At 35.0% G+C, this 25,365-nt stretch overlaps 1 protein-coding gene across 4 annotated transcripts in view; it reads right to left on the bottom strand.

The window, feature by feature from the left end:
• Positions 1 to 25,365, bottom strand: part of unk (RING finger protein unk) — a 308,416-nt gene that overhangs the window by 20,644 nt on the left and 262,407 nt on the right. For all 4 annotated transcript variants that reach the window (XM_090375033.1, XM_090375034.1, XM_090375032.1 and 1 more), the window contains 3 exons: positions 23,170 to 23,366; positions 21,134 to 21,403; positions 9,038 to 9,112 (listed from right to left, as the gene is read on the bottom strand). In XM_090375033.1, coding sequence (XP_090231159.1) covers positions 9,038 to 9,112; positions 21,134 to 21,403; positions 23,170 to 23,366 — 542 coding nt within the window. The remainder of the gene's footprint in view (positions 1 to 9,037; positions 9,113 to 21,133; positions 21,404 to 23,169; positions 23,367 to 25,365) is intronic.

Here is a 25,365-nt window from a genome sequence, read left to right on the forward strand (position 1 = left end):
GAAATTAAATGCATCTCTTTTATTATATACGTTTATGTCTATATTATTATGGAATATTTCTATACGAAGATCCAGGTAATTTGCTATAGTATCAGAACTAATAGTTTTTTCTAATACAAGTTCTTCTGGATATAATTTACTGTAATCCTGGACAAAATGTGGACAATTAAACAACATAGATCATCTACGTATCTGAATATAAGTAGGCTAGTTTGGAATGCTCTTTCTGTATAATATAGATAAAGGTTTGCGATTATGCTTGATGCTGGACTTCCCATAAGGGTGCCAGTCACTTGCAAGTATAATGATGTTCCATCATATACATAATTATTAAAGATGCATAAATTTATTAGAGTATCCCAATAGGTTAAATCAACCTTTATAGCATTTTTATTTTCCAAATATAGTTTCTGGAGAACAACTTTTAAATTATCAAGATAAATGCTCGTAAATAGACTGTTAAAGTCAAATGTTTGTATTTGTTGAATAATGTTATTTTTTATTGCATTTATAATCGGTAAGTTATTTTTATTATAATAGTTTTATTTAAGTTATTTAATATAATTTTAAGTAACTTTTCTAATGTTTTTCCTGGAAATTTAGCATAACTATCTCTACATGATGTTATGAATCTAAATGCAATAGGTGATTTATGAAATTTGGGTATTCCATATATAAATGGATATTTTAGGTTTTTTTTTTGCAATGTAATTAATTTTTTGATTATTATATTAGAAGAAGATGTTATGTGTTTATATGTATGGCTAGACTGTAGTTCATTTTTAATAATTTCTATATAATATGATTTACATATAATTGCATAATTGCAAGCAGCTTTGTTAACGGGAGTAATTATAAAATGTTCATGTATATCTTTGAGCTGCCTATTTATTAATTTGGTATTATATAGATTATCCTGTATGAATATGAATTTCAGTTGATTATATTTGTTAGATGTGTGTATGCCTCAACTGGTATGTTATATTTGTATGCTGATCTTATGCAGTATTTTAATAAATCTAGATATAACAATTTTTTAAAGGTAGATTAGGTCAAAATTTAAAACCAAGTGATAAAATATCTCTCAGTTCAGGATATGGGATTATATCTAAATTTCCGGTTATAATGTGGTTATGGTTAGGATCCACGTATCTATGAAATGAAGGTTTGTGGCAAACATGTATCCTGTCCGATGTTAATATTGTGAAGGTTTGTAGAATTATTTTATAGTTACACACTTTAAGACCAAATGGTTTAGAATATCTAAAGCTGATATTAATATGTAAGTTATTAATAGGCGGCAAGTCATTACGTAAATTAATAGTTTTATGTATATCCAAATCATCCATCATTTTATTTTGAAAATATAAGACAAGGACAGAGTTTTCTGGTTGCTTGTTAATATTCAAAATATTAATTCTGAATTTAACAATGTCTAGTATAATGTGCATAAGATGAGAAGATGCAAAGATGTAATCACTGGCTTTTCTGTTTAGTGCTTTGATTACACTAAGTTTAATACTGAAAAGTGTGTTATGTATTTTACTAATATTTAAAGGATTGGTGTCCCACATTTTGAATAAATCCATGAAGTCTCCTATATGTTCTTGGTTGCTTTTATATGTGTTGGATTTAATATATTTTCTTTTGCGATTATATTTATGAAGTTTGGCAATTTGAAACATATTATAAACACAAATATCTCTTAAATTATTCGTCATATATTTTTGATTAAATCTATTATTTAGACTGTATGGATAGTGTTTTATATTGTAACATGCTAATTTCTTCTTGCAATAATCTTTCATTTGTGTTATTAATTACATTAAGTACTGAAATGAAAATATTACCAAAAGTATGTTTTTGGAAATGTCTGAATTCAATATCATGTTCAAGATTACCGGTTTTCTTACTGTATTTGTTATTATAAGTTTTAATACCGGAACGATGAAGGTTCATTCTTATATGTAGATTATTGCTAGTTTGACCAATATATTTAACCACATATTATTTTGACGACTATTACATTATGTCCTGGATACGGTAAATATGTAGTATGTATTATATATTTAATTTTATTTTAATCATTAAATTACATTCTCTGTCGGTTCAACGATGATTAATATATGCTTACATTTATAATTTACTTATATTTTCTTACTTTTGATTCTAAAATTTCTAAAATTTTTTAATTACTATATTTGATTTATATTCGGCCTATATTGGTTTATATTTGGTTTAGATTTAAATTACTTAGCATATATTGATCATTATAGAAACAGAGAACTTCTTGTCGTTTTTTTGCCTTCAGTCTGGGTAGTTGGCCCCAGTTGAAGTCATCTGGATTGTGGGTAAAAAGCGATAAATAAATATATATATATATATATTTTTGCATTTTCTTAAATCCCTGAATGTATTATTTGATTGATTTAATTTTTATATTATTTTCTATTATCTTTAATATATATATATATATAATATTAAAAATATATATGTTATATGATATTTATTACAATAATATAATTATAAAAATTACATTTAATAATACAAATTATATATATATATATATATATACAGTATATAATTTTATTCTTTCTATAGAGGTACTAAGTAAACATCAATTATAGATCACCATAAAATTAAAAAGATATTGCACACCTCTTCGTAATGAAATAAACATGTAAATGAAAAAATAATAAGTTTAAGTAACTTAAACCCAAATTACGTGGCACCCCTGGAATGTTGTTGCGGCACCCCGGTTGAAAACCACTGCCCTACAGGATTTAGGTTTATTACATCCTGCAAATACAGTTACACCCATAAACGCAGTAAAACTTTAGAAAAGTTATTTAAATCTATAATGGACATCCTTCCTAATAGTAGAATAATTAATAACAACATTCCAGTTATTAATGCTCTGAATACTGACAACATTTCTCATGTGCAAACTTTTGATTTCAATAGTCTATTCACCAGAATAGACCTAACCAACTTAAAATCAGTCCTGAATGAAATTTATAATAAATACAAATATATTATTGGTTGTAATGCAGTTTTTTGGAGCAATCTCATTAATCTCTGTGTCTCCAATAACAACATTTTTGACGGCAAATCTGTATACTTGCAAACCAAAGGTACCCCCATGGGCAGCCCCGCTAGCTGTATCTTAGCTAACCTATATCTATACTGGTCTGAGACCTCTCTACCCTCAGCTATTAAACTTTACAGATATACTGATGACTTATTGGTATTCAACTACCCTACATTTATACAGGACTTTGCTGGTATTTACCCTTCAGAACTTACTCTGGAGAAAACAAATAATAATGATTTTTCAGTCAATTACTTAGACTTGGATATTAATATTAACAGCCTCATACCACAATCAACACATACAATAAAAGAGATTCTTTTAACTTTAATGTAGTCAGTTTTACCCACTGGCACTCTAACATTTCTAAAAAAGCACATGCTAATATAATACTTTCCCAATGCATCAGAATTGTGACAGTCTCTTTGCTGACAGCATTAAACAACTCCATGATAAATTGCTATGCAATAATTTCCCTACAGCATTCCTCTACCATCATTTAAAAAAAGCAGTAAATATTATAAAATTCAAAAAATTTATAAACTACAACTTTAATATAAACAACATTTACTGTTTGATTACATATTACTTTCAGGCCTGTACATAATGTATAGTTATATACCCTCTAGCCTCTGTTGTGTCTCACGGTGTAGAAAGCTTGTGCCTACAGATTGGCCAATACATGGGGGTATTGTGTTCTGTTATGTTCCCCCCCCCCCCTTTTTTTTTTACATTTATAATAACGACTTAAACATATGAGGCATTTGTCCAGACATCTGTCTAGGGACCAACTATGGTACGGGTTTAGCAACCCTGGCCAACCTGAGCACAACTATATTACTCTTCTTCAAATTGCTTTCTACTATCCTTAATTACTACATTTTATTTCTCGTGCGCAATTAGACTGGCCGAAAGCAATACCGAGATGCTATTCTTCTGCCATCACTTCTTTTTTCTTCTGATACAAAGTTTAGTGTCTTTTCTACACTACTTTGTCAGTCACAGTCTCCCTTTGCCGCATTTGTTTATTTACCTACTTCCTAGTAACATGGGATGGTTCACTTTAATGACTCCACTTCTTCCCCCTCACACATGGTTACTTCAACTGATATAAACATTCTGGACAGAGATCTATCGGCTTCCATCCTTGGGTCTCCAACATTGCTCTGTAAACACCACACATAGCTATTTCACAGATTCTGGTCCAAACACATAGTAAGTTGGCTTTAACCCGATTTTATCCCGTAATCTACAGCTACTTTGTTTAATTTTTGTAATGTATTTGTCTTTTTGATTTCAAAATTTTTTATTCTTCTTTTTCTTTAATAAAGTTTTATTGGCATTATCTTAGCTAATTTCTTTCTTTTTTTTTTTTGTTTGAAATTTTATTCCTTTCTTTTTGGTCTCTGTCGGGTCGGCTATGATTTATATATTTTGCATGTATACATCATAACAGAAACAGAGACCCTACTTATTGTGGTGACTCCCACAGTTTTGGCTGCAGACCATTTGAAGAAGTAGTTAAGGCCCTAGGACTCACTACTTTAGGCAACACCTTTATTATTTTTATTTTTATGTTAATCAATTTTTCCAGGTTATCTCCTTCACTTTACAGGCCTTCTCAATTTTTCCATGGAAATTACAATTGACAGGTCAGCATCCCTTCCCTATACACTGAATATAATAAACATTTGTCTCTATTTCATTATGGTTGCCAGGTTTCGCTACTGTAACTAGTAGTAACCCAGATCCATAACACAGTTTAATAATTTTGATTTAATACTTTGTTTGCTTACTTTGTCATTCAGTAACTTAATTATTTTTTATCAATATTATCGATTATATATATACGCGCGCGCGCACACACACACACACACACACACACACACACACACACACACACACACACACACACACACACACACACACACACACACAGTGGATTCTGGTTATTTGGGCCAACGGTTAATCGGGGCAGCCGTTTATTTGGGGCAAATCTTAAAAAACAGAAACCAATCGAGAAAATAGCCAGGATTTACTTCGCTTAATTGGGACAGCATGCCGTTTAATCGGAGCAGGAGACCGCAGAGCACTGGAGATTACCCTACGATTGTCTCCGACTGTACCACATGGTTTGGTCAGATTTCTGGAGGTCACAACCATAAAACAATCAGCAGTCACCTGTTTATTGGGCATTTCTCTTAGTGAAATCTATCATAAACGGACAGTAAACTCGATCTTATTGAATTTGCGATAATACCAACAGCTGGAATTCTGTGGGTTATTATGGTGAAATGTGTTTACACTTCCATGAAATCTTCAATCATATAAAAAAAATTAATTTTCAGCTCTTCTCTTTATTCCTATTTTTAAAGCTTTGTAACTCGTTACTCCGTTCTCACTTGTGCATATTGTGTTACTTGCAATTTGCATGCGCCGTGTTCTTTGTTATTGATTGCTTATCTTTTTACTGTTTTAAATTTTAACCCCCCCCACCCACAAATGTCAGTGAACAGAAATGTCAACTAGTTTGTATGTACATATTACAGTACGTATTAATTATTCCGATTATCAGGTATATTCTTCCGATTTTCACGTATCATTTAATTTTTTTAATTAGTAAGGTAATAAAGGGTAAATTTGTGCTTAATATATCTTTGCTTTTATAGCCTGTGGATAATATTCCTCCTATTTTCTCTAATTAGAATCGCTGTTTAATAGAATTAAAATGCAATTCACAAACGTGATCACAATGACTGGCACTTACTGCACATCGTATAGTGAACAGTACTTTACTATGGTGAGTTCGTCATAACGTGATTTGATTGTACACTGAACCAATTGTAAGGGGGGGGTACATTGTATTTTTAACTATTTACGTGAAACTTCGGATAACTGGGGCAGCCTCTTAATCGGGCCAAAACGCACTAGTCCCGATGTGTTCCAAATAACCGGAATCGATTGTATAAGTATAGTACGAAAGCATCAATAATACATAGCCAAATCTGAATGAACAGAATATTAGCAAAGTGGCATCGTTTTAAGTTATATCTCTTATTGTGAATACCTTCAACAACGAGTTGCCATGATATTGCACTACTTCGAATAAATAAGGCTTCACCCGAGGAGAAGACTAATTTTACTTATTCTTAGATGGATATCACCACCCAGATGGCACCATTTCAGGGCTATTTGGCCCTTCTTCGGTGGGTGGGTAGGTAGGTACCCGAGTGATGCAATGATGGCAAAACAGTTATGAAGTATAACTCCACAATATGAGAGATGCCCGATGGTGTATGATGTATTTAGACTATAAAGCATTTAGGGCGTAAGCCTCAAGCTATGGAAAAGCTTGAAGTTTACGATTTTATATATATATAAATAATCGATAATTAATATAAAAAAATAAAAATAAAATTAATACATACACCTGTAGCTAAATGAACTTCTTAAATTGGAGAATATTGAACTTCTAAATTGGAGACTTTAGGCTACAGATTCAGTCTTGTTACCTTTACTTTTCCCTTCCCTGTTGATTTAATTTTTTATGTTAATTTTTTGCTCTACAGTTTTAGCCATGCTACTGGCATATGTATTAATCTGATTTTTATTTTTTTATATTAATTATGGATTATGTACTGAGCATCACGTGCAGGATGTGCATTTTGCTGCCTCAAATGATAGCTTTATATATATTTATTTATTTTCTTATTTCATTTCATTCTAACTTTTAAAGCCATTATTCAAATATATATATATATATATTTTTTTTTTTTTAAATTTGAATCTGTGCAAGTCCATTATGTTAAAACAGAAAATAACTGTTATGTTTCATCAACACACATGAAAAAGTTGCTAAAGTGTAAACTTTAGCAACTCTCTACACGACTATATGGAACAGCAAGGCAATGCTACTTTGAAATATACATATTACCATTTTCACAGAGAGGCAAACCAAAAGAAAAAGTAAACATCACATTTTCCAAATTTACATTTTTGCCACATTTTAATTTTTCAGATTATCGAAAAAAAATTATACTTCACCCACTCCAGATAACCAGGAGTCTAATGTAATTACTTTGCAAAACAATTTATATGGAGAAAGTGCAAAAACACGTTATAAAAAAATCAATAACATGTTTCAGTTCCAAAGTGCAGTTGTATGACAGAATAAAAGTGACATGTAATAGTGATAGTAAATTAGAGTAAAGCTTCTTTATAACAAAACTGAAGGAACTTAATTTGTCACTTTGCTGAAGGAGGATCTCTGTACAAAAGTTACAGAATCTCTGTGCACAAGCTTTTCTGATTGCTATATTTTCACTTGGACATTAAATATATTATTGCTTAATGGACATAAACAATGTAATTAACTTGTTAGTAGTAGTGTCATCTGATGCAAGAAAGGAAGTATGAGCTTATGCAGCATCAGCCAAAAAAAAAAAACACACACCATTCCCTCCAAATGCCTGTCCAGTTCCTCCTTAAATTCATTTAACCTATCAATTTCCACAACAACAGATGGAAGTTTGTTCCAGCAATTAACCACCCGCTGACTAAAGGCAAATTTCTGCACATCTATTCTACATCTGTCTTTTCTTAATTTGAATTTATGCCCCATTAGGTTCATAATCTGAACAAGTGGAAGGATCCCATCAGAATTCAGCATGCTCAACCCATTCAAGGCCTTATACAACTCAATCAGATCACCGCACAGGTGCCTAGTCTCCAGCCATTGCAATTTGCAGAACTTAAGCCTCTCTTGGTAAGAGGATCCCTTCATTCCCCTCACCAATCTTGTTGCCCTTCTCTGTACACGCTCAAGCAAATTTACATCCTTCCTAAAATGAGGCCTCCAGACCTGTACGCAGTACTCAAGGTGTGGCCTTACCATTGCCTTATACAGAGGGACAATCACCTCCTTCTCCCTGCTAGCAAAATTCCTATATATCATTGACAAAACCCCATGACCTGCCCTGGCAGCCTATCTGCATTGCTCAGAAAATTTCATATCTGACTGCACAATTATTCCCAGGTCTTTTTCATTTTCTACCACCTTAAGTGTAGTACCACACAGTTGGTACTTTTCTCTGGGGTTACTTCTACCCATATGCAGTACTTTGCATTTGTCAAGGTTAAACTTCAGTTGCCACTTCTTAGCCCATCTGCCTAAATTATCTCTAGATCCTGTTGCAGTAGCACACTGCCATTACTGTCATTAACAACCCTACCAACCTTTGTATCATCTGCAAACTTCGACACTAAGCCTGATATATCTTCATCAATATCACTGATAAATATACAAAACAACAGAGGACCCAACACCAAACCCTGTGGGACTCCACTAATAACATTAGTCCACGAAGAGCAGCACCCATTAATTACCACCCTCTGTCTTCTCCCACTCAACAATCCTTTTATCCATTGTAGCAACTTACCCTTAGTATGCTTAATATTGTGTGTGTGTGTGTGTGTGTGTGTGTGTGTGTGTGTGTGTGTGTGTGTGTGTGTGGTAGAATGAGCACAAATATTTCTTAAAAGAGAATGTTAAGCTTTAACATTAAAATTCTTGTCCCATCTCTCCCCCTCATTTTACTTTTAGAAAAGTGTATACTCCAAAGGAGTATAGACTTTTCTGAAAACCCTTTTGAAGTATAGACTTCTCTAAAAACAAGATGTCTTTTCTGGCAGATGAACCTCAGACTTCACAGTCTGCCAAAAATTTCTTAAAAATTACTGAGAATGTGGGACTTGTTTAATATCAATTATAATTTTTAGCTACTGAAAATAAGAAGAAAAACCAGTTGTTTATCCAAAAATTTAACCAATCCTACAGCAATTTGCTCGGGGGGGGGGTGTACCATAACTAACCAAGACTCCCAGAATATAATATGAGCATAGCTGATGCACATTAAAACCTAAATACAATCACATTTTTCACCTTACCTCATCTCTTTCCTGCTGAGCTAATCTTTCTCTCCTGCCAGATTCTTCTGCCTCCCGTTTCCATGCTTCACATGCCTAAGCATAAAGACAGAATTTGGAATACAAAATATTTAAGTAGAAATTAAAATATTTAAAAACTTGTATATTTTCTCCTTTTAATGCATTTGTTTCTGATAATTTTTATCTAAAGTTTAGTTATTATTATTATCATATTTATCTTTACTAGATACAGTCAGAGCAAGGAGGGGAACAGATTATTTAAATTTCTTAAATCAAGTCTGCAAAACTCTTAAATCAAATCCTCCTTAAAATGTGGAGCATGGAGGGCCAAAGTAGATGCTGTTAGTGTGTACGGATGTAAGATAAGTCATATGAATTATATCCTCAGATACCCGACTGGTTAAATACATAACAAGCTGCAGAGATAAACAACCTGCTGTCTATTAATAACATGCTTTTGGAACATGAAGTAACATTCAGTTACTGCATGCAGCAAATCAGAAAAAGCTTTGTATTTATTACTCTTGGAAAAATTAATATTTCATTATGTTAAAAAATCTTTTGCAATGAATGACATAGTAGAAAAACATTAGTGTCATATCTCATTTTCACAATTTCTATGAAAAGAATGCCTGTAAGAGAACTTGACTTTTTTTAAAATAAAATATCCAGAAAAAAAGAAACCAAGTGTAATTAAAATGAAAAGGCATTGGTCACTCAAATTGTCAGACTGCCACAACATGAACTGGCCTGTGTTGCACTGCTAATAAGTAACACTTCTCAAGAAGGAAGCATCATTTATTTATCCAAAATATGCACATTATATGCAACAACCTTTCTGATCTTGAATCTCTTACCCTGCAAGACTTTGACATGAGGGATAATTCAATTGCTTTTCTAATATCTATAAAGATAAGAGAGAACTGGAGTTATGGGTGTTTTAATCAAGAACAAACATAAAATCACTAAAATTTGCCCTTTCATGTTCTGATAATTCTTAAGCACTACCACTCATATTACACTGGAAAATAAATTACTGAGCACAATTATCACAATCTACCTTCCTCTGGCACCAAGCCCCAATATAATTTATGAACTTGCATACTAGATCAAGCAGTACTTCTTACCACAACATAACACTCATTGGGGACTTCAATCAATCTCCACAGTTTGATTGAGCTGGGTCCATGTTCCCTAATTTATTTCTGATCATGCTTCAGTGAAAAAAAAAAAAAAAAAAAACTGTTTTACCATATCTTTCACCAACCTTGCATCTGTCTCCTCAACAAGGAAAAAAGTAATTCCTTGTAAATTTCTTAAGCTGGAAATTTTTTCAATAATTTTCACAATTAATGCATTTCAATTGGGAAGCACATGATACCCCACCGATCTTGCTCTTCATCACCTTGCTATCTAGATGAAATTGACTGCTGAAAATGCATCTTCAGAAGTTATCAAAACATTACTGAAAGTTTAGTGGTGAGTTCATCTAAGTGGGCAACCTTTCTACCAAATGAGCTACTTTTAAAATAAACAAGGTCTCAAAGATCAACCTATCATATTTTTTTACAAGTATATTTCTATCTTAAATACACTGGTTAGGTTTTTTTTTTTTTTTTTTTTGTTAACAGAAAGAACAGATATTTTACACTATTTTGATTCTAGCATACAAAAAAAAAAAAAAAAAAACCACACCCAAAAAGACAAATTTCCAATCATACTACTGTTTAAAATCTTGATTTTTTAAATTGGTTCAGTTTCAGACAGCACAATAGTACACAATACACTAGTTGTCACTGTCACAGATAATTCAATATACAAAAAGGATAACATTTAAAAGGATAACTTTTTTTTTCGATAACATTAATGAAATCAACTGACTTTGACTAAATCGCACGTGCTGAAAACGAAAATGACAGTGGAAAGTTCGTAGCCACATCACGTTTTCATGTTATGGCTTAGTGTTCCTTTTTGTCCAAAAATTGTGAATTTTTACTTATCTACATGTACTTGACTACTTTTCTTGTAAATTATTTGCTTGAAACAGAAATGCCAACCAGTAAATATCCCAAATAGATAAAAAATAACATATTTAAACTTTATGAACACCGATTTGAATTTAAGTAAGCAATTAACCCACAAAAGTGGAGGCAAAAATAGGAAATCTTGCTACTTACAATTATTTTTTACTCTTATGAGCAGATTGGTCCTCCCTTATTAGAGACCAGCAATAGTCACCCATCATTGCTGGATCCCATTGTCCTTGATATCTCTGCTACATAGAATGGATATCTCGGTGGGATCATTCCTCCTACTCATCATTGACAGATCCCAAGTTGTTTGGAAAGAAGTGCAGGTGCAAATGTAGGAAGTGTATCGTCAGCAACATTCGGCATCCAAACTTTTGATAGTTATGCAACAATTCATCTATCGACTCTTTATATAGTTCTCTACTTTTTTATTTCCTAAAAACCTGCTAACAACAGCTTCTGAAGGATTTGCACACGGCTATTTCAGTGGCATTAAGTTTAGTTTCAAAGATTTCATCCTTTAAAAGACGTCAAATTTGCGGGCCTATGAATATACCCTCCAACTCTGTATCACTAATTTTTGGAAACTGGCCTTTTAAGTACTCAAAACCTTCATTATTTTTGTCCAGAGCTTTTTCGAAATTTTTCAAGAGACCAAACTTAATGTGCAAAGGAGGGAGAAGCACTATTTCAGGTTTCACTAAAGGTGTGCATTTTATGTTGATGTTGAGTTTCCCGGGAACATATTCTTCTCTGATGGGCCATTCCTTTACAATATAATGTTCTACTGTTCGACTATCTCATAAATACAGGAAACAAAAATACTTAGTAAAACAAGGCGTATCTTACGAGGTGTGGCTATCCCATCAATACCCTTGACAGGTGTGACCTACAGACATGCGACCACGTAGCGACCAACAGAAACATCCGAGGTGATGACTCAGCCACGAGTGCCTTTATCCCATACTACCCAAACCTATCACAACAGGTTTGTAGAATCTTAAAATCACATGGGATAAAATGCATACAACTCCCAGGCAGAAAATTACGATCCCTCATCTCTAAGGTAAAAGTCCCCAACCTACTACAAAGCGGATTGGTCTACTGCATCTCTTGCCATGACTGTAGTAGCTGCTACATCGGGGAAACTGGGAGACAGCTCGAAAAACGCCTTTCCCAACACAAAAGAGCAATCTGCTTAGCGGATGTGGAGCACTCAGCTATTGCCGAACACGTTTGGGCCACCCATCACAACACCGACCCACACTGTGATGTCGTGATTGTGGATAAGTCCCACCATTACCTGGTTGGACGCGCCTGGTTGGAGTCGTTAAACATCAAATGCTCCAATACCTCAGTGAACAGGTACAGTGGTTGTCAAGTCCACCCTATCACTGAAACAGCAATCCTGGCCACGTCCACATACATCACAGCCACAGGCTTCAACATCCAACAGTTAATCACGCACTTCACGTACAAGATTGGTAGTACACGCCCTCATGCTCCATTCTGTCAGTTTAACTGAAGAAGGTTGACTAAACAACCGAAAGCTTTTATTTGTATGTATCTAATCTAATATATGTATATTTCCTATTATTAAACTTGTAACAATCTATATTTTTGTATCCATTTCGCTCTGAGCAACTGTAATTTAATAATAATTAGTAAAACCACCCTGTAGTCCAAGCAACAAAGTGATTACTTTTAAGTCACCACATGTTTTCCAACAATATTTCTTATAGCTTAAGGCATTTAATAGCAATGACATGCTATTATAGGTTTCTTTAATAGCCACTGAATGAGCCACTTGGACTGACAGTTTGATATTACCATTGTGTAGCAAAACTGCTTTTAAACTGAATTTAGAATAATCAACGAACAATCTCCATTCTTCAGGATTGTGTTCAAACCCTAGTTCATTCATCAATCTGTTTACATCTTTGCAGACACAAAGAGAACCTTCCATTTGATAAAAACCCCACAAATTTTCACTTCAGTTTCCAAACATAGAAATCCTCGTGGTTTTTGCAGCAAATTCTGCTGTTGTGATCTAGATCCTAATAGCTCAGCCTGTTGCTTTGAAAGATTTAAATCCCTAACCAATTCATTAAGTTCACTTTGCTCAATTAAATGTGGGGGTTTGTCATTTTCGGGATTGTAACTAGGACCAGCAGACATTGAGAGGGCAGGTATGGGCTCTAGTGACTCTTGCTCTTCTTCCAGAATAGTGATTTTTTTCACAACTAGTTGGAGGAACAGGAATAGTGAGTTCTAGTGTGTGTGTGTGTGGCACTGGTCTTATTGTGGACAGAAGGTTGGGTTATTTTATTTTAACTCTATTTTTCCTTGAAAACCCCTTAGCATTTATGAGGCAGAAATAACAATCTTCAAGGTTCTTGCCAGATCATCAGAACAGCAAAAGGTATTTTAGAATTGTTCCCCTTCATTCATTGTCAGATTTACATAGCACATTATACAGCACATATGCGATGTCCACCTTTTATCCTGATCACCCACGTGAGAACCAAAATAAAAATAATAAGCTTGTTTCATCCTGTCTATGATTGATCAATGTTGCAACTTCAGTGTAAATTGTCCACAAACATAGCAAAAACTGTTTCACAGATTAACGCATGCACAGCATTTTTGCTCCATTTCACAAGACCAAAATGGAACTTTAAAACACCACAACCTACCATTAGATCTTACAAATCGAAACTAACCCTAAAAATGTACATTTAAGGGCTAAAGACAGTTTGTAAACAAGTTGTCTTTCACAGAGGCACCTGGCTGCTGGAAATATAGCAGGGTCCAAATGTGCAGAGAAGAAAAATGCATGGGATACTTACAAATTAACACATGACACAGAAGCCTATGATAGATACAAGTTGATATGCAACCAAGTTACAAAGGAGGTTAGGCAGGCGAAGGCAGATTACGAGAAATCCTTGGCAAGGGATGCAAAGAAAAACAGCAAAGAGTTCTTTACTTATGTAAACTCTAGAAGGAAGGGGATGAATCAGATTGGTCCACTTGATATTGATGGGTCAACTGTTGATGATCCTGCTCAGGTAGCTAACAAACTAAATGAATATTTTGCATCGACATTCACACATGAGGAGTTATTCAGCAAGGGGAATGCCAGAGGTGTATTCAACTCTAGCAGTAAGCTACAGAATCTTGAAATAACTGGGAGTAAAGTGGAGGAGAAACTGTTGAAGATAAACACAAGAAAGGCACCTGGGGTGGATGGGATCTATCCAGTTATATTAAAGGAGGCAGCAAAGGAAGTAAGCAAACCCTTAGCCATAATTATGAGAGCTTCCTTGGACTCAGGGGAGGTACCCATAGACTGGAAATGTGCAAATGTGACCCCAATTCACAAAGGAGGATCAAAGGCTGACACAAGTAATTATAGACCTGTGAGCTTAACTTCTGTTCCACGAAAATTAATGGAGGCACTGGTTAAAGAAGCACTGCAGGATCATTTAGACAAGACTTCAGTTATAGCTCAGACACAGCATGGTTTTGTTAAGGGGAAGTCTTGCCTGACCAACTTGATTGGATACTATGATGCAGTCACAAAAGAACTGGATGCAGGGAATAACTTTGATATTATATACTTGGATCTTAGAAAGGCTTTTGATACTGTTGCACATGGAAGACTGCTACACAAATTGGAGCAGTGTGACATTGGAGGCAAATTGCTGCTATGGATAAAGGGGTGGTTGAGGGGGAGAAGACAGAGAGTGGTAATCAATGGACACTGCTCATCGTGGACTAATGTTATTAGTGGAGTCCCTCAGGGCTCAGTTCTGGGTCCATTATTGTTTTCTGTATTTATAAATGATATTGATGATGGTATATCAAGCTTAATGTCCAAGTTTGCAGATGATACAAAGGTTGGCAGGGTTGTCAAGGACACTACTGACACTATGCTGCTGCAACAGGATCTGGAAAGGTTGAGCAGATGGGCTGAGAGGTGGCAAATGAAGTTTAACATTGACAAATGTAAAGTACTACACATGGGAAAAAGCAACCCCAGAGCAACGTATCAACTATGTGGTACTACACTGACAGTGGTAGAGAATGAAAGGGACTTGGGGGTGATTGTGCAGGCAGATATGAAGTTCTCTGAGCAGTGCAGACGGGCTGCAAGAGTAGCTCATGGAGTATTGTCAATGATATACAGGAATTTTTCCAGCAGGGATAAGGAGGTGATTATTCCATTGTATAAGGCAATGGTCAGGCCACACCTAGAGTACTGTATACAGGTCTGGAGGCCTCATTTCAAGAAGGATGTAGAGCTGCTGGAACGAGTACAGAGAAGGGCAACAAGATTAGTGAATGGAACAAAGGGGTGCTCTTACGAAGAAAGGCTTAAGTTTTGCAAATTACAGTGTCTGGAGACTAGGCACCAGCGAGGTGATCTGATAGAGGTGTATAAAGCCTTGAATGGTTTAAGCATGCTCAATGCTGATGGGATTCTTCCTCTAGCTCAGAAAAATCACCTGAGAGGGCATAAATTCAAATTGAGGAAAGACAGATGTAGGATAGACGTGCGGAAATTTGCCTTTAGCCAGCGGGTGGTTGGTTGGTGGAACAGACTGCCATCCCTTGTGGTGGAGGTTGATAGCCTAAATAAGTTTAAGGCTCAGCTGGACAGGTATTTTGAACGAACAGAGGGGTGAAGTGGAAGTGGGGTTTTTTGGCTGATGCTGCATAAGCTTGCTTTCTTGCATCAAATGCCTCTACTAATGCTAATGCTAGTGCTACCACATAATAAGAATTATAGCAATAACTCAGAGTGGCAACTCCTCAGGACCATAAAACTAAAAAAAGGTATTAGTATACCATTAAACAACACAGATATGCCTCTTTTGTTACAATAAATTTGACTGGGAAAGGTAGAGAGCGCGATGTTGGGCAATTTTGTTGATTTTGAGGGTATTTTATGTTTTTTTTTTTTTTTTAACTCTTTTTGCATTTTTTTGAAAAAATGTGACATTATAGAAACTTTTTAATGTCATATTCATAATCAGCATATACAAATTAACAAAAAATGCTTACTTTCACCCATGTTAACAAAACCTTGTTGACCAGTGTTATTTTAATCCAGAAAGATACACTTTCTAATCATGTATAAAATCCTAATCCATTAAACTGGTTCAATCATGTTTCTTGATTCTCTTCATTTGCTATTACTAACCTATCACTTCCAGACATGAAAAGCAGACCTACCCCTTAAAAGTTTACCTTGATAACTGACATTCTGGAAAAAAAATCAAATTTTAATCCTTATTTACTTAAAAGCAAATCTACTTAACTTTAAAGCAAATCCTTATTTACTTTAAAGGTGTCTAGTACTTATATTTTTGATACTAGTTGCATTACTTGATGTCACCTCAGCATTCAGTACTGTAAATATTTTATGTATAGTACAATTTCCACTATAGTGTACATAAATTTAAGGTACAGCCAAGGAAATTAGTCTTGTCTTAACAAGTCTCTATGAAGTCTTTGCAAGTGGTACTCTTTGTTGCTTCTGGTCATCCATGAGGCTCTGCAGCAGAAATTTTGCATAGACCTTTTTTTTTCCCTAAATCCTTATGCTGAAGTTGGCGAATCAACTCCTTATCCATATCATCGGCTATCATTCAGAGCAGTGGTTTTCAACCAGGGTGCCATCAACAACATTCCAGTGGTGCCACGTAATTTGGTTTAAGTTACTTAAACTTATTTATTTCATTATAAAGAGGTAGGTGTACAGTATCTTTTTAATTTTGTGGTGGTCTATAATTGATGTTTACTTAGTACCTCTATATAAAGAATAAAATTATTATATACTGTATATATATAATTTGTATTATGAAATGTAATTTTTATAATTATATTATTGTAATAACTATCATATAACGTATATATTAGAATAATGAAGCAGTTAAGAAAAATAGTAAAAAATATAATACAAAAATTAAGAAAATAAATAAAGCTATCATTAGAGGCAGAAAAATGCACATTCCTCCACATGATGCCCAATGTATAAATGATATTAAATCAAAACTAATGCCAGTAGCATGGCAAAACTGTTGAGCGAAAATAATAAATTAAACAAGCTTTATATTTATTTTCTTAATTTTTGTATTATATTTTTTACTATTTTTCTTACTGCTTCATTATTCTAATATATGTAAATCAAATGGTAGAAGTGGGTTTGATGTGCTAATGCTGCACCCATACTGCCATCTATAGTATTTTATTTATTTATTTGTCTATATAAGCTGGTCACGCTTACATTGTGTCAGTGGTGTGGCTCTGCTTTGGAGTGCTAGTCTGTCTGTTCTATATCTTTATTTTTTGCTGCATAAGGACCACCATTATTCAAATCCTCTGCATTGGCAGTTCAATCGGGGGATCGGATAGCGGACTGATCCTTCGATCGCTTCGCGTTTGTGGCGATTTGTCCAACGATTGAAATGCAGTGATTCCCTGACCATTATTGGCCTTGTGGTCCTCTGCTGATATGGGGCATAATGGTCAGTCTATTTTTTCTTATTTTAGTTTTATTTTATTGTAGTTAGTTTAGTCTCTATTTGTGATATTTCACATAATTTGGAACTGGCATCTTACAAGGGAGGTGCCGTTAAATCCTTATGTCATCATCATCATCAGCCATTTTCAATCCACTGCAGGATGAAGGCCTCTCCAGCAACTTTCCAGTTCCTTCTGTTTTGAGCACTGGTCATCCATTTACTACCCACAAACTCGTGAATTTCATTTATCCATCTCCGCCTTTGTCTTCCAGGTTTTCTTCTAGATCCTCTTGGACACCATTCTGTTATTTTCTTAGTCCCTCTGTCATCATGTCTTCGAGCTATGTGTCCTGCCCAAGACCATTTTAGTTCTTTAGTTTTGATAAGAATGTCCTTTACTTGAGTTTGCTGCCTAATCCATGTGTTTCTCTTCTTATTTAACAGTCTGATTCCCAATATGATTCGTTCCATTCTTCGCTGTGTAGTTCTCAGCTTCTCTTCCATTCTTTTGGTGAGTGCCAAAGTTTCACTTCCATAAGTCATGGTGGGGAGTATACATTGGTTCATTATTTTATGTTTCAGACAAACTGGGATATTGCTCTTCAGTATGTGACTATATTTCCTGAATGTATCCATCCAAAATTTATTCTTCTCTTGACTTCCAGCCATTTATCATTATTACAGCTAATAACTTGTCCCAGATAAGTATACGACTCCACCTTTTCAATTACTGCTACTTCAATCATTATTTCCCTTTCTGTGGCATATTTGTTCATCATTACTTTTGTTTTAGCCATATTCATCTTTAGTCCAAAATCCTTACTAGCTGTGCATAACTGATTAAGATTTTCCTCTAATTCTTTGGGATCGTGGCTTATGACCACAATGTCATCTGCAAATCGTAAATGGTGGTTTAGGTACTCTCCGTTCACATTGACTCCTTTTTGTGACCAGTCTAATCTTATGTAATTGGTTCTAAATTTTAAAATTGATTTATTATTTTTAATTGGTTTTTCTAAATTATTTGGAGATTTCCAGCTACAATTTTTAGTCTTATCTTTTCTTCTCCTTCCCTGTTGATTAATCATTATGTTTAATTTATTATTTTCGCTCAACAGTTTTACCACGCTACTGGCATTAGTTTTGATTTAATATCACACACACACACACACACACACACACACAAGAAAGAAAGAAAGAAAGAAAGAATCGGATCTAACAGGCAGAAAATTGAGTAGGGGAGCTGGAAAATAAAATACTTAGGGGTGCCGTTATTAAAAAAAAAAAAAAAGGTTGAAAACCACTGTTTCAGAGGATCAAATGATGATCTTGTGTTCCAATTTCCCAACTTTTGTAACACTCCGTCCTCATTTTGAGAGGTTGAGAGCTGTTGCAGACTTTCCCAGTTTAAAGCAAAATTTGATATTTGTTCATTGCTCCATTGCAAAATTGTGACATGGAACGTTAATGCTACTAACGAAACTGGTTGTTACTTGCAACATGTCAATCTAATGGGTACTCTCTGAACCACTATCTATTGTAAGTTTGAACTACAACACCATTTCCATTTATATTCCATAGCCAGAGGGCAGTTGATGCTGACAGTTCGAAGAAATTCAAAGATCAACTGGATATGCTTCCATATAGTACAGGTGGTTTAAAATGTTTAAAGACATACATGATTCAATCACAAAAATTGGCAGTCCTGGAGCTCCAACCACTGGTGTCACCACAGAAACCATAAACACTACTTCTGTAAACAATGGATGTGACATGCAAGGAACAGTATGCTGCACGAGAAGGGAAGCACATAATTATTTTATTTTTTTCTGGCCAGTGCAGCAAGAGCCTGTGGTGGAAAAAAGTTCTTAGTCTGTAAATATATATGTTTTGCAATGTGAAGGCTTTTAAAAGCTTTCCATGAGAAGATAACCTTAATTAGATAAGTAATATAAACCAGGATTAATCGGTTGGATGCAAGGTGATAAATATCACGAGATGTAATAATTTAAATCCTACATATTTAATTTTGATTACTACTCACAAACCCACAAAATTATTTAATCATCATCATTACATTATTATTTTTTTAATTCCATGTGGCCATCATTATGGGGAGGAAACCTTTATAGTACAGCTATTTTTTTACAGTATTAAATTTATTTATGTAAGGACTGTTCGATAAAGACGATCATAATTTTTCATGAACAACCATACTGCTTGCTATTTCTAACTGAGCTTCAGAATTAAAGACCAAACAAAGCTGCATCACACAGCAACTGTGCAGTCGACTCATGAACACTGTGTGACCTTGGCAGTTCGTCAAGTTTATTCAGTTTTGACTATATAACAATGGGCATGACATGCAGGGAACAGTATCGGTTGGATGCAAGTATGCTGCTCTCAGATTTTGCTTCCGTCTCAAGGAAACATCAGCTGAAGCACATTAAATGTTAAAAGAAGCTTATGATGAATGCACTTCCATATAGTATAGCTTGCAATGGTTTAGAATGGTTAAAGATAGACATGATTTAATCACAAAAATCAGCAGTACTGGAGTGCCAACCACTGAAACCATAAACAGTGCTTCTGTAATCGTGGGAGAAGATCATATAACAGTAAGGCAACTGGCAGAGATGCTGAGAATACCAGTAGGAAGCACGCATGGTATTCTCCAAGACCACTTGCACATGGATTTGTGCACACTGGGTTCCAAGGCTACTCACACAACTGAGCAACAGCAAGTTCACATGGAGATTTGTCCAGGAACTGCAACAGATGGCTACTCAAGATGGTAAGGTTCTGCACAAGGTAATAATAGCAGATGAGTTGTGCTTCAGCATTTTGACCCAGAGAGTAAGCAACAAAGATATGTTTGGAAGTTATGTCATTGCCGACACACAAAAAAAAAAAAAAAAAGCAAAAGTTGTGGCTTCTGCAGGAAAGATTATGGTCATCTGTTTTTGACATTCAAGGAATGGTTTATCAGCACGTTATGCCACGTCATACAACTGTTACAAGACCTTACTACAGAACTGTACTGCACTTTGTGGGATCACATTTGTTGCAAACGAAAACAACTGCACACAAGTGGGTGGATGCTGCATCATGACAATGCAAGACCTCACACTGCTTATACTGTCATCGAGTACTTAGCCAGCATTAATGTCAAATGTGCTCCTCATCCATCCCACAGCCTTAATCTTGAACCCTGCAATTTTTTTTATTTCCAAAGTTAAAGAAGGAGATGCAAGGGAAAAGTTCCCAGTCATCAGAAGTTGTAAAGACATCAGAGACTATTCTCAAATGCATGTCAAAAAATGGCTTCTAGCAAGTTTTTGAAGAATGGCAGAAATGTTGGAGTAAGTGCAATTCATCAAATGGGGGACTACTTTGAAAAGGACCATCAAAATATGAATGATTAATAAAAGTATGTTGTGAAAAAATAATTAAAATTATGATCATTCTTTATTGAACAGCCCTCGTAATTAGAAGGACATACTACAATAAAAGAACAGTTATTTCACACTTACAGCCCTTGCCTGAGCCATGCTATCTTCCCATGATGCCATTTTTACCCTATTTGAAGCTATTTCATCTCGTAACCTTTGTAATTCAGAAAGACTAGGTGCAGAGCTAAGTGAATTAAATGCCATTGACTGAACAAGAGACTGGGACTGTCCTATCCTGCTACTAGGAGACATATTCTGGGGTGCAGTAAAATCATACATTCCCGAACTAGGAAAGTGGCTAAATTTGGCATTTGAGAATGAACTAGAATGACCATAAAATGCTGCTGCTGCCTAGAAGAAAAGAAGAAAAACAAAAATTCATTTATTGTGAAGGGACAAAAAAAAAAAGTAATATTCTAATTCTAAAATATTGACTCTCACTCAACTACAGCCTGGCAAATATTCCCAAATGAATGAACCGATCATTTCGGTCTGAAGGGTTTAATCATTGTCGGGTCATTTCTTATTACTATTATGATCAGACTTACAAATTACTAATGTTTTCAGGATTTTTCTGAGAATTATTTTTCACTTATGGATGGAAAGAATTCACCAATGTTATTTGTGGCATAGCACTAGTATTTCGTGGCTCTACCCTCACAATTTAAGGTTAATACCATCGTGTGCGGGAGACTTTTTCATTCTTCAAATATACATAAGAACAATGAAACAATTAATTTAAAAGCCTAGTTAAACAAACGGAAGGGCTATCTCTTTTTCTAGTTCATTTGCCATAAACTTTTTCACTGTATATTCATGAAGTTGACCATCAATACTGTCCCTGTTATCTATTTTGTCAATAAACAAAAATCAACTAAATACTAGTATCAAGAAGCTTAAACACTTAAGCAGGCTTAAAGCACTAAATTACTTGAGTTTAGGAATCCATCATCTTGTAAGTTAATATTATATGTCTCATTTGAGATGCATCATTTATGAAAGATTAACATCTTTATGATAAAACTTTTTTCGATACAACCTTCATTTTCCACAATCATAAATTTAGGGAAGTAAAACTGAACTTTTCACTCTCTATTGTAAGCACTTTATAAGATAAAGTCAGATACATAATTCTACATTGGCTGAATTTTCTCATAAATGCAAACAATCTCATTTATTAGTAAGTGTATTTCTTCTTGCAAATGAACATAAAATTCCCAAACTTCTTAATTATCAAATACCATTTATTTACTGTCATTATAATATTTTCTTCATTCTTTATTATCATTATTTTCCAATCTTGACACACCTCCAGGGAATAGGTTTAACTGAGATATTCTTAACTATCTCTACACCCACAGAAATATATTTTGAGTTTGTTCTATTAACTGATGTTGACGAAGAAGAATCGTCATGTATTATCACTTCTATCACACAACAAATAACAGATCAAATGTATGACTGATTAGGTGAGTTCTGTAGTCCTTATATGAACATGACAACTTTGCTCGAAAGCTGCTGAGAATTAACACAGTAATCCAGATCACAAGACATTGGCGTTTCATATTTAAACTGTTCTGAGGGTGATTTGACTGTAGGATGTAAAACCCAGAAATCAAGAAATAAAAGTCTATGCCTTCAATGGGCACAATTTAACTTAGCTCTGAAAATGCTGCAGTCAATTTTAGGATCTGCTAGGATTTGAATTCCAACTTTTTAAATGGGTGGCAAATGATATAGCTATTATCTTGCCTTAGAAACTCTGTTTTAAGGCACTTTATGCAGATAAAAGATTAGTAGTTTTAAAAATGCAAAAGGGTATCAAACATTCTTTCCAATAGTGTGTGTAAAAAAAAAAAAAAAAAAACAGTTTTATTAGAACTAAGTTATAATTTACCACATATTTCAAATTTAAATCTGGAAATTCTTTGTTTTAAGAGTCAGTTGAATTTAAGTAATGCCTACTACCTCTTATTTAATTTAAATATTCCTAAAAGATATACTAATTACAAAAAACAAAACAGAAATTGAAGTTTTAAGAATTATAAAAAATATAAAACTTAATTTTTCTCATCATAACATTTAACTAAATGTGGCAAAAAAAAAAAAATTCTCACCTTGTCTAATGAATGCTCAGACTGGACTGCAACAGTTGATGCAGATGCATGGGAAAGAGAGGAAGAACCTAATTGAAGACTATGAGAAAGAGAACCTAAAGGAGGTGAAAGAGGAGGAGAAAGGTTGCTTAATGACCTATTTTCATGCATTTCCCCACTGCAAGGAATATTCATTGGTGCTGAGGCTCCTAACAAACCTAAATTCAAAGATCATGGTTAGCAGAGAATGCAAATAAATAAGAAAACAGTTTAATGATATTCTCATGACTAAACATGCTGGCATTTTGAAAGGAAAATGCCTAATGATTTTGGAACTTCAATATCTAAATGTTTAGGCAAAAATTTGGGAAGCAGGTGCTACCCAAAAGTTCCTGAAATGTATTTACAAAATAAATTACTCACCCTGGGTCTTATTTGTCACCTTCAAAGTAGTCCCCTTGAGAGGGTAAACACCGGATCCCAGTGCCTCTACTATGACTTGAATGTGTCCTGAAAGTCCTTTGTCATAGTGTTCAGCACTGCACACGATTCAGTTTGGATATCCTCTATGCTGTCAAATCTTTGACCCTTCAGCTTGATTTTCATTCTTGAGAGGAGGAAAAAGTCGCAGGGGGCTGTCTCGCGAATGGGGGGGTGAGGGGTGGAGGGACGATTGTCACATTGTTGGATGCCAAAAACTGTGCCACAGTGAGAGGTGTGTGGACCAGTGCATTGTCATGATGAAGGACCCACTTCTTTGTGCGCCACTTCTACGGAATTTCCTCCTGATGGCTTCCCTTAACCACCTCAGGATGTCGCAATAGAACTTTGCACTGACAGTCTGGCCAGGAGGGACGAATTCCTTATGGATAATCCCATCAATGTCCAAAAAACAGATCAGCATGGACTTCACAGTATTCCTCACTTAGGCTTTCTTTGGTTGGGGTGAAATGGTCTTTTCTACTGGGGTGATTGTTACTTGGTTTCTGGGTCATACCCAACTCTCATCACCAGTGACGACCGTAGAAAGGAAGTTTTGATCACCCCTGGCCTTCTTGAAGATCTCTGCTAACATCCACGCGATGCTGTTTCTGTTCTTCGCTCAGTAACCGTAGCATGAACTCGACCACAATCCTTCTCATGTTCAACAATTCTGACAAAATACGCTGACATGTGCCATGCAATAGTCTTACAATGCCACAAATATTGTGGATGGTCCACTTGTGGTCTTCACAGATCGCCACCTGAACTTTTGTGATATTTTATAGTGGTGCTTGATGATGGATGCCCAGAGCAATTGTCGTCATCAACTGATATTTGACCGTTTTTAAAGTGGTTAAAACAGTACTAGGTCTGCATCTGGCCTAAAGCGTTGTCACCAAAAGCTTGTTTCAACTTCTTATGGGTTTCTGCTGCTGTATTGTTAAGAAAGAAACAAAATTTGATGCAAGTACGTTTCTCTCTCTCACATCAGCCATCGCAACAATCGCAAACTACGTGAAACACACCGCCAAAGAACCGTGAATAAATATTCAACGACTCTCTATCCAGCCATGTAGCACATTGATTGATTCACAAAGGATGCATGCAGTGTTACCTAGCACCACAAGTCCGTACCAGACAGTTCCCGTGCAACATTTAAATTTCGGGAACATTTGGGTAGCACCTTGTATACACACACAGGGTGTACCTGAAATCAGGTCAATATTTATTGATGGAATCATTCATTAAAATACATGAATGTCTGCACCCAGTTTGAAGTAGGAGCAATGGGTTTGGAATTAGAACATTAAACAGATTAGTGATGTCATTTCTGCTTCCGATGTCATTTTGCAAACATCATGAAGTGGGGTATGCAAATCAGATTTTTGCACAAAATGTTATGTAAATTATACTGTAATATTTTTTATGAAATGGGCGATGAAAATGTGCATTGAAAGGACAGAATTCATGGGATACCTGGTTCCTGGGCAATGTGATGCTGTCACCCCTCTCGCTAGTGGATGAACTCGCCGCTTGGTAGTGAGTATGGATAAACAATGTCAGTATGGATAAACATTGTGAATTAACTGACTTTGAAAGAGGGATGATAGTGGGTGCCCAATGCATGGGTCACTCTATCCCTGTTTGACAGTATCAAGAATGTATGGAGAATACACCATTTCCAGAATAACATCTTATTGTGGACAGCGCTGTGGGCAAAAAAGGTGGCAGATG

This window comes from Mastigoproctus giganteus, chromosome 6, assembly GCF_048544385.1.
Source record: "Mastigoproctus giganteus isolate SK-2022 chromosome 6, ASM4854438v1, whole genome shotgun sequence".
Classification (NCBI taxonomy): domain Eukaryota; kingdom Metazoa; phylum Arthropoda; class Arachnida; order Uropygi; family Thelyphonidae; genus Mastigoproctus; species Mastigoproctus giganteus.